Source organism: Lactuca serriola, chromosome 5 (genome assembly GCF_051521515.1).
Source record: "Lactuca serriola cultivar US96UC23 chromosome 5, Lser_US96UC23_V15, whole genome shotgun sequence".
In the NCBI taxonomy this organism is placed as follows: Eukaryota; Viridiplantae; Streptophyta; class Magnoliopsida; order Asterales; family Asteraceae; genus Lactuca; species Lactuca serriola.
The window spans coordinates 241,597,530-241,608,574 of record NC_136412.1 but is presented as its reverse complement, the minus strand read 5'-3'; the positions used below and the strand labels follow the sequence as shown (position 1 = coordinate 241,608,574).

General features: G+C 37.3%; 1 protein-coding gene across 3 annotated transcripts; it reads right to left on the bottom strand.

Annotated features, from left to right (window-relative positions):
* Positions 1–5,065: 5,065 nt before the first annotated feature.
* On the bottom strand, positions 5,066–8,513 carry LOC145053844 (protein kinase family protein / C-type lectin domain-containing protein). Of its 3 annotated transcripts, XM_079001952.1 has the most exons (7): positions 8,209–8,513; positions 8,008–8,080; positions 7,813–7,896; positions 7,659–7,713; positions 6,850–7,275; positions 6,192–6,762; positions 5,066–5,771 (listed from the first exon to the last, which is right to left on the bottom strand). In XM_079001952.1, exons 3-7 carry the CDS (start codon positions 7,891–7,893, stop codon positions 5,246–5,248), a joined length of 1,659 nt encoding a protein of 552 aa, XP_078858078.1. In that variant the 5' UTR covers positions 7,894–7,896; positions 8,008–8,080; positions 8,209–8,513; the 3' UTR covers positions 5,066–5,245. The 3 variants fall into 3 exon arrangements, with proteins under 3 accessions (XP_078858078.1, XP_078858079.1, XP_078858077.1); XM_079001953.1 differs by lacking the exon at positions 8,008–8,080 and having other exon boundaries at positions 7,813–7,906; XM_079001951.1 differs by lacking the exon at positions 8,008–8,080.
* Between the last annotated feature and the right edge of the window lie 2,532 nt (positions 8,514–11,045).

The window sequence follows — 11,045 nt, the reverse complement described above, 5'->3', positions numbered from 1 at the left end:
TTTGCTCAATCACTGGCGGTTGATTCCTGTTTTCATCTGCGTTTCCAACGCCACTCCTTGTTCTCACCATTTTTGATCTACACACCGAATAAGGTGAAATTTAGATCTTCATTCACGATAGATATTCAAATCATCCTTATTACTCCGAAACGTTTACATGCTAGTTCTAATACCGTAGACATACGCTTAGAATCCTACACACATAAGGTTTCCAGATCCGGTCGGCAATAGACCGTAGATCCGAACAATTAATATCATATATGGCAACATATAACATTTAGCACATAAAAGCATTTTAGGCAACTTTCCTAAAATAAACTAGTGCTCGTGTCTAAAATCCAACAGACACACATCTCAAAATTCCACTTAGCATTCTAAGTTTAAGTCTAGAAATCCTACAAATTCCTAGTTCGCTTAAACTAATGCTCTGATACCAACTGTGACATCCCCAAAATCACGGCCAGAAAAGACCGATTTCATTTATGCTTTTTAAAATAATTTCAGAGTAAATCCTTTTGATTTAAAAGTGTTGCGGAATTTGTTCCCAAAACAAAACATGATAAAATAATATTTATCAAAGCATTTCATCAAGAGATGCATTTTCATTATATAGTCAAAACTCGGGATGTCATGTTCCGATACAAACCATAAAGCATAAACGATAACAGTACAAGTCATTCAACAAATATATACATATACAGACTTGTAAACAAAACAACTCGATGATTCATCCATCTTACGCCCTTGCGCCACTTCCTGTAATACAAATAAACTGAGTGGGTCAGGCTTGGGAGCCTGGTGAGCATATAGGGTTTTCAACCCACAATAAATAAATTATATTTAATTTCACCAACCAATCACTATCCCGATTACCCATTCTTGTTATCCTCACTTTACGTCCCTAAAATAACATCTATCTCAAGGGACCTAATCTAGGATTTTCATCGGGACAGACATTACTGCTAAGGGGTTTCCTCAACAATAGATATCCTAAAGGCAACCATGAGGGGGATAGAGTACACCGGTGAACACATCGTTCACAACACCTACAGGTTATGAACCTGCTAGCGTTCCACTGGACTGTCTAGAAAGAGTCTGTGGTCGTTATCCATACTCCGCTGAATAACTAGATCAACAACAATAACAACATCGAGGCCTCTCATCTGTTTATTACACACCAACTATCTACCCATGTTCTACCCAACATATTAGTAGATAAAAATATATATTTCCATACATAGTTTAAAACCTGTATATCATTTTCATTCAATACATATTCCACATAACAGATGAGGCACACCCACATAACACGTATTTCATAGAAAGTAAATCAGATCTATGAGATAGAAAAGAATGAATATACATTCACACTTATAACAACAAAATTATACACATAAACAACAATATACTTAATACACTCAAACCATACTTGTATTATTATCGTGTTTATGAAAGGTAGTATACACTCACTTGATCAGAAGATGATCGGACATCACTACGACTTGCAGAAGTAGTATTCTTCAGCAGATCTGGAAGATCTCTACAAAAATCGAACTTCTCGCGGGCAGAGCTTCGGCTCGGGAACTGCACTTCTCGGGATCTTCGGGATCTCGGGACTTGCTTCGGGGCTCGAGAATAATACCGGGGCTTCGGTGTATTTTTGGCACGCAAATCGAGGCAAAACGGGAGAGAGAGAAGAGAGAAAAATAGCAATTGAGTCGGCTGCCCTCGCATCCTATTTATAGGAGGCTGGAGCCTCGGAGTACGCGGGGCGTACTGCGTTACGCGGGGTGTACTGCCTCAGAATCGTCATTGCTTACGTATCTGAAGAACTCGAGTGCGAGGTGTGTCATGCTTCGCTGTACGCGGGGCGTACGCTAGTACGCTGGGCGTACTTCGGATGAGTCCGATGACTCCTCTTCGGATAATGTCGGATTTAATAATTAAATTTAATTATTAATTATTTAATAAACTTCGAAAATTCATATCTTCTTCATACGAACTCCGTTTTCGACGTTCTTTATATCCACGCGTAGGTGAGACTACGCTCTACAACTTTCGTTTAGACTCCGTCGGCTAATTTTGACTTTATTTTTATTATTTATTTTTAATAAGCCGGGACAGAAAAACTTCGTTATAAATTCATAACTTCTTCGTTTGACGTCCGTTCTCGCCTAACTTTTCATCGCTTCGATACCAACAACGAGATCTTCGATTCTCGTTTAGATTGCTTTGGCTAAAAACCGCTCGATCTCAAGTCGAGTATTTCAGGCTGCATACCGCTAAGTCGAAACTTCAGAAAATCATAACTTCCTCATATGAAGTCAGATTTGGGCGTTCTTTATATATTCGGAAACCTCGTTTCAACTACTACAACATTATCCAAAGATATTAAGTTTATTTTACACTTAAATTTTGACGCTTATTTTTATTCTTAATTAATCCAACCACATAATTAAGAAATTAAGCACAAAACACATAATACTCAAATAATACACTTCTATTATTTCAAAACGGGTTACAAAGGTTAACCTAGACTATTATACCAACATTAATGACAGGCCCAGAAACACAGGCGTTACACATGGACATCCTCTTGATTGCTTGAATCTTATAGTTTTGTGAAAACAAGATTATATGCCTAGTATTAGTGAACATAAACCTAGGGTTAAGTAGAAAATAAGTAAGTTAATGTGTGAGCATATGTGATGACCAAATATGAGTTAATTAAACCAGCAAATTTGATTAACTATATTACAAGTGTTGCTTGATTTGAACTGAACACTAGGAAATATGTTGGTTTAATCAACTGGCCATTGTTTGAATTAACTTATTTGTTAAAGGATTAGTAATAGTAATACTGAACATGAACCTAATCACATTAGAAATCGGCAACCAATGACATATTAATCCATTGCACTTGCCACGAAATCAACCATATGAATAAGTGAATCGAATCTAAACAGAAGTCTCTTTAAATTGATTGAATCTAGTTGTCTTTTTGTTTCTCCTTAGTTGCTAATTGTCTTTGCTTAAGTGTTTAGGAAGTTATTTAAGTTTCTAGTCTTGCAAAACTAGAGAAAACCCCCCATTTTAATTAATTGCTTTATTTAGGTAATACTAGTATTTATTTTAATTGTTTACTATTCCCTGTGTTTGATACCTCACTTGCTTGAACTAAACTATTATCGATAGGTACACTACTTATGTGTGTTTGTTTTTATTTGAGTTTGTTAGGAATAAAATTAGTGCAATTCAAACGCATCAGACACTTACGATTCTAGGCATAGAAATTGTAAGCCAAATTGCTAGAAAGATTCTGTGAAAGTTTGAAGAAAAACGAGAGCTAATATTCGGATCCCTCTTCTCAAAAGGAAGAGTCGTTTATATAATAATCAGCATTAGGATTTCATTAGGGTTGAGCCGTCATTAGTTGCTTTGGAAGCAAGTCAGGGTAATTTGAATTTTAATGAGGATTTAGGGTTACCAAAACTAACAAATTTTGTTAGTTTTACCATAATCACCCTCAAGAATTTGAATTTCCCACCAAAGGGGCGCCACTCCTTTAGAAACCCTGGACCCAATGGCGCTGCCCCCGGACCCCCGACTTGTCATCGAACCGACTTCTAATTTGATCTTATACATGCGTGCACTCCGCACCAACCGATACATATATTAGAGTACAAATTATGAATCCCTTTAGCTCACATGTTAGTTTCAGTTACATAAAATGACATTGTAACACTAAAATCACCAATAATACTTTCTTGGTATAGAAATTGCTCGTTCTATGGAAGGTTTTGTGACCAGTCAAAGAAAATACACACTAGATATCCTTGAAGATTGTGGTGTTTTAGCTTGCAAACCTAGTGCATTTCCGATGGAACAAAACATAAAGCTTTGAAAAGATGATGAAAGTTCGGAGGTTGACGCCTCTCGTTATCGAAGACTGGTTGGATGCCTTCTCTATCTCACAGTCACACGTCCTGACATCACTGTTGCGGTTAACCAACTTAGCCAATTCTTAAGCAGCCCACAAAAGTCTTATATGGATGCGGCCTACAGAATACTTCGCTACTTGAAAACCACTCTTGGTCAAGGGTGTTCTTTTCATCTAGTGGAGGTCTAGATCTCATAGCATATTGTGACGCAAGTTGGTTAAGTTTTCCTGCTACTAAAAGACCATGCACATGGTATTTCATTAGTTTAAGTGGTTCACTTGTTTCATGGAGAAAAAAAGAAGCAAATGGTTGTATCAAGATCCTCAGCTGAAGTTGAGTATAAAGTTATGACAAACACGATATATGAGGTCTTGTGGTTAAGGTGGCTGCTACTTGATTTGGGTGCTATGCAAAATGGTCCTACACCACTCATGTGTGACAATGACGCAATCATACATATTGCAGTGAATCCTGTTTACCATGAAAGAACAAAACATGTTGAGATGAATTGTTATTTTGTTCGTGAAAGGATCGATAATGGAGAGAAAAAAACTTTCGCTGTTCGTTCTGAATTTCAAACAACTAACATATTTACTAAAGCTCTTGGTGCAAATCATTTCAAGTTTCTTGGAGGCAAGTTGGATGTTTGTGGTATTCACAGTCCAACTTGAGAGGGAGTAAATTGAGATTGTCATTATCTTCTTTAGTGTTTATCTCTTTACTTCCTAATTTTTAGCTATTTGATATGTTTAGGACTCTTTTATCCTAGTATATAATCGTGTATCCGTTTCAACTTTTAATAACAAGAAAACGATATTCTCCTTCTCTATTTTAATACACACTGCACATGACATGATTGGGTTATCTTCAATGATCATTTGTAACGAGATTATACCTTGTGTTGTTCCATCTTTTTGTGTTCGCATTTTTTGTATTATTGACATAGTCACAAATTCACAATCACAATTAGAGTCCAATGAATGTGAACACAATATAAGTGTACATCATGTTATTTCATAACCCACGTAACAAACATACCTTACTGTTCGAATCATCAACGAAGGAGGCCTTGCTAAGAAACAAACAAATGGGCCCAAAATGTCGAAATATGAATGCATTACCAATTTCAGCCAAATTCATCTGTCTTCATATTTCATTATATAAATAGTCCTTCACTAAAATTCGATGACAATAATCGCATTTAATCTGCTAATGCTACAAGTACAATGCCATCATACATACTTTTTTGCACACAATTTTCTTGACAAATACGAAAATTTAAATTCCCCGATTCAAAAACTAAACTAAGCTGCCAACTGCTGTAACTGATGGACCACATGTGACATTCTAGGCCTCATCGATGGTACATGTTGTGTACACGAATACACAAGATCCACCACCTTTTGAACCACACCAGCTTCCGGTATTTTAGAAGGTGAAGTGGAAGAAGATGCAGAAATCACGGGATCAAGAAGCTCGAGGTACCGGTGTGATTGAACCAGTGGGGTGGCCCACTCGAAAATACTCTGCCAACCCACCGAGTCAACCGCCTGAGAAGCCGGTCTCCGACCACTTATTATTTCGAGTAGAAGAACCCCGAAGCTGTAGACATCGCTCTTTGTGGTTAGCTCGTTTCTGTAGACAAATTCTGGAGCAAGGTAACCGTGGGTCCCACCTGCCATCACGGTCCTACCGTGCATCACTTCCCATGGTACGAATTTTGATAATCCAACTCCCATTAGATGCGCGTTAAAATCATCGTCTAGAAGTACGTTGCTTGCACGGATGTCACGGTGGACTACTTGTGGCTTTACTTTGTCGTGTAGGAACCTGATTTTATTCTTTTAATCATTAGAAAGGCGAGCAATTATAAATAAAAAAATAGTAGAAACATCGAGAAATATGACAGCCTTGTACTTGTACTGTGTTTAGCATGCATTGTACAGTCCAACCCAGTTTTGTCTCGTGCACCCAACACAGCAAAAGATAGGACAAGACTAGACAAACTTTCTAGGGATATTCCTAATGAGAAAGACGAGGAGGGCATTTACGTCTTTTGCACAAACAAAAGATCAAGAGCGGATCCGTGTCCCATCTCATTCCACCTTTTTGGGTGGGACAAAAAAAAATTGCAAATTTTGTCCCATTGACGCGTGTTTCAATTCTAGTTCAATGCATGCCAAACACAGTACAAAACCACATCTGTTCTTTTCTATTCTGTGTAACAAATGGGGCTTTAGATTCACTTACGCGATTCCCTGTGCAAGAGTAGTGGCAACTTTCATCCTCATGGTCCAATCCAAACTCCTACCACCCATAGGAATATGATGCAACCATCTATCTAGAGGCCCATGTACTACAAACTCATACACAATGTATCGATCACCATGATCATAGCAGCATCCTTTCACAGGCACTAAATTCGGATGACAAAGCCTTGCTACCCTTCCAACCTCTGAAAAAAATTCTTTCTTTCTTTGAAAAGTTGACCTTTTTAGCCTTTTCACTGCCACCCTTGACCCATCAGGCAAAACCCCACTATACGTGCCACCTGTCTTGGCATCCCCTATAAGACGGTTAGCTTCACTGAAGTTCTTTGTAATCGACCTCAGTTCTTCACGTGTGAAGATTTTCCATGATGGAGGAACTAATGCCAGCTCAGCAGGATTAGATAATTTCCGAGATTTTCGGCGCCTCTTGCTACGCCTATACACAAGGAGCCATATCACCACTGCAAATGTTGTGAAGAGAATCAATCCACTCACAATAGCAAGTATGATCAGATATTCCTTGTGGCAATGCATATGTTGACATCTGTTATCTGGAAAATAAGGGGGAAGATTAGTATTAAAAGTTCAACCAACAAAAGAAAAAAGAAATCAAGGGGAAATTTTTTTTTTTTTCAAACCTGTAACAATCATGCATAGTGAAGAGTGAGATATGTTGCATGTGTTGGCAACAAGAGATGTAGTTTTATTGGTCAATATAGTACACATGGATGCTGAGTCATTATTGTGATTGTAGAAGCATGATGAATTGGTGCAAATGGACTTGAGATCTGGTGTGAGGACATTAATGAGAGTTTGATTCCAGTTATAAGATTTGTCAGACCATGTCCACTGGTGTCCAATGATAGTGTCTGTGCTTCTGCCACCAACCCAACACTCATTACACAAGTGTTGTGCAAAGCTCAATTCTGCTGATGATGTTAATGCTGCAAGGTGGCCATGATAACTTCTGCAGCTGTTTTCTGACTCATTCCAAGGCTGAATGTTTTCAATGTGTTTATAACATATTCTATTACTTGGTCCCTTGACCCAACCAGAAGGGCATACTGTCATAGAAAGTTGAGGTTACTATGATTGTTGAAGGTTAGAAATTCCCACAGTAAACCCTAACTGGACTTCATAAATTACACTCACAAGATCCCATGTTCAAATTTGCATCGTTACTAATGTTTGTATGGTGAAGAGTTAATAGAGTATATGACTATATGAACTGAAAGAGGAAACCATAACCAAAGAGAAAGTGGAAATCCCACATGAATCCATGATTGTATTGAGGGGAAGTTAAGTTATGACAACAATGAAAGCATGAAAAGTTTAACTTGGAGATAAGGGTGGAAATGAAACTCGCATTCAATACATCCAATGGAATGATTTGGTAAAATAAAATTTTTGTATGTTTGCTGTCATTAGTGTAAACAAATCGACTTACCTTCTATGCGGCTTTCATTATGAGAAGATGCTACCAGAAAGGAATCATTTGCAACCTACAACAGGAAGAGTGTCATGTAAAGTTTAAATGTGTGTATTATAATTCAAATTAAACTTCTTAGTTTATCTCTCAGGTGGTGCTTCTATAAACATACCGCGTTCAAACTTCCAAATTGAAGCACGAAGCAAGCAGAAAGAAGCAAAATTCCTGCTACATGGATCAGCTTTCCCTCCATTACCTAACAAAACCTAAGTTTAATCAATGGCGTAATCATAACTGTTTCACAAAATCCATACCCATGTGACAATACCAAAGCAATTCACAAACGCTCAAATGTCAAAAATTTCACCTTTCACCAAACCTATTTATATGCTTGAAACAGACCTTCAAAATCCGAAACCATCAAAGACACAACAGCATTGCTAATTTAACAACACAAAAAAAAAAAAAACAGCAAAACAGAAGAAAAACGAAATTGTTGAAAAAGCTTTCAGTTGTTCAAGTTGTTGGACAAATTTTTTTACTAATACGAACAAACTAATAGACATACAGTGGTTACGGCGGAGTCGAGGAACAAGTCTGAAAACCCCTAAAATCAGGGCAGAATCATCGCCGCAACGCTAGATCGAAAAAACGAAGCAAGAGGTTAGCATGTAAGTATTTGGGGGTTTTCTTCACAAGGTTTAGTGAAACAATGCAAGAGACAGTGTTAGACGGGTTGAAATGCTTCGGTGGTGGAGATCGATGGAGGAAGGAAGAAGGGAAGGGAAGGACAAAGCGGGTAACTGCAGTAACTATGATTTATGAGGGATAGAGAGTGTCGTTGGAGAACAGGTGCTAAAAAGTCAAAGTCAGTCAATGGGAACACGTCGTCAGTTTGTAATAATGTTGTTAATGCCCACAAGTTACATATTGCTCCCCTCCCCTTCCATAATTACATTTGTACTCCTACCTTTTGTGTAATTTATAATTTGGAATTTTGGATCATATGTAAAGGCCAAAGGGGTCCAGGCGTCCATCTATTTGATAACGGATCAACCATAGGTTCATAGCCCAATGTATGGTGTTTTTAAGTTTTATTGCATGCATTTTCAAGTTTTATAGCATGGTCTTTTAAGAGTGTAACACCCATTTCAGATATGTTTCTTTTGAGATTATATCATGTTAGACTTTCAAGATAAGGTTTTTTGTGACCATGACGTAGTGGTAGAGGAGCACCACAACATGATCACATCAAAAAAAGGAACACCTAGTTTTAATTAGGGGTGAACAAAATCAAACCCAAAAACCGACAAAAATTGACAAAATCGAAAGTGAAGCATAAATCGACAATTTGGGTTTAGATTTTTTAAAAACTGGAAATTTCGGGTTGGGTTCGGTTTTGAGTTTGATAAAACCGAAACGAACCGATTATATAAAACGTTTATAAAAATACTTATTTTTATACATAATATAGATATATTTTGTGTTATTATAACACAAGAAGCGGATGGTGCAAGTGTTGGAAATAATGTTCACATTCATTAACTATTAGTAATATTTCTGATAATAACACGGTCCTGTTGGTTTGCCCTCGAGAACCAAATTGAATAGAATAAATAAATGAGAAATTGGTTTATTAATTATTATGGTTAATAATTATTTGGAAATTTATTTTGGGAATTAATTAACAGTTTAATTAATTAAATTGTTGAATATATATTAATCAATAGTAGGTTAAGCAGGTCTGTTCCAGAACCTTTATAGAATTAGGGTTGGATGGAACTTGCTCCATCCTATATGTGAAAATGAGTGAATTTCGTTCTAGGTATTTCATCCCACATTGAAAGAAGTACAACACCTAAAAAGGGATCCAAGCTATAAATAGAGCCTTAGGGATTTCATTCTTCCTTGCACATTTGCGTGAAGTTTCGCCAACTCTTCTTCCCCCCCCCCCCCCCCCCATAAGGATGATTTTTAACCCTCTTAGGGTTTGTAAAATTGACATTCTCCTAGTTATTTTTTATTATTCAACTTTTTGGTGTCATTGGATGTGATACCATTAAAGGGATTCTGGTTTGGGTCCTTTCATCCAAACAACTTCGTGGAGGATGAAGATCTCAAGCATGGAAATTAAAGGGCTACATAAGAGATATGTTTTTCTTCTTTATGTTTTTATGTTTTCATATGGTAACTGTAATTAGTATGAAGTCATAGATCCTAAGGTGCATGTACAGTTAAGTATATCATAGTTTGATTTTTCCGCTACCTAGTTTTGAGTGTGTTTGATGCATAACAAACCCAACAATGGTATCATAGTCATTGGTTCATAATTACATTCACCCTGATCCATATTTTCTGTAAATGCTTGTTTGAAATTGAATGAAAGAAGAAATATTGAAAAATTCGTAATTGAAAAAACCTTTAATCGCTACTCACGATGTAAGCTTGCCGGATCAGGGTTTCCCTAATTTTTCATTTTTCAAATTTGAAGATTTATTAAATATAAATAATTATCAAATTTAAATTGTTTTAAATTTGGAAAACAATAAATATTATTTAACATAGATTTGAATTTGTTTATTTATTTATTATTTAAATAATGAATTTAAATGTTTAATATTATTTATAATACAGATTTATAAATTTGAATATTAACCCCTCATGATTTATTAATTGTTACATTGCATCCTCGCAATTAATTAGAATTAATAATAGACAACTAAATTTAAAGAGTTTTAAATTTACACCTGTAACGACCATAAAATTCCAACCAATTTAAACTTTTCAAAAACAACCCGATTTCATAAAATTATTACAAAAAGGTTTTCAATACAATTATTTCAAAGTCTCCCCAGAACCACATCATAAAACATAAACATGAGGAGCGGTACGATCACGCCTTTGCCTTGCCACGGTCTCCTGAAGAACCTGAAAAACATTAAACCACAACTGTAAGCCCGAAAGCTTAGTGAGATATCCCCAAAATACCAACCACATATACCATACACGCATAACATGCCATAACATAATAGAACACAGAACAGCCATGCACTTCGGGTCTACTGTGTGACTGGTCCGCCGCACCGGCCTTCAATCCACTTGGTCCACCCTCCGAGTCTATCCACATACATCGAGTCTGCAGTGTGATTGGTCCGCCCGCACCGAGCCTTCAATCCACCTAGTCCACTCTCTGAGTCTAACCACATACATCGAGTCTGCAGTGTGATTGGTTCGCCCGCACCTGGCCTTCAATCCACTTGGTCCACTCTCTGAGTCTACAGTATGACTGGTCCGCCCGCACTGGGCCTTCAGTCGGTCTAGTCCACTCTCCGAGCCTCGGCACGTCTGGTCCACCCTCTTGGGGCCTACAGCCTATCCGGACCGCTCACTGGGCCTTCGGGATAA

Coding starts and splice junctions, on each gene's coding strand:
- LOC145053844 (XM_079001952.1), bottom strand. CDS start 7,893: ATGGAGGGAAAGCTGATCCATGTAGCAGGAATTTTGCTTCTTTCTGCT. Junction 6,763..6,849: donor ACTATGCATGATTGTTACAG/GTTTGAAAAAAA, acceptor CTTATTTTCCAG/ATAACAGATGTCAACATATG. Junction 5,772..6,191: donor ACTCTTGCACAGGGAATCGC/GTAAGTGAATCT, acceptor GAATAAAATCAG/GTTCCTACACGACAAAGTAA.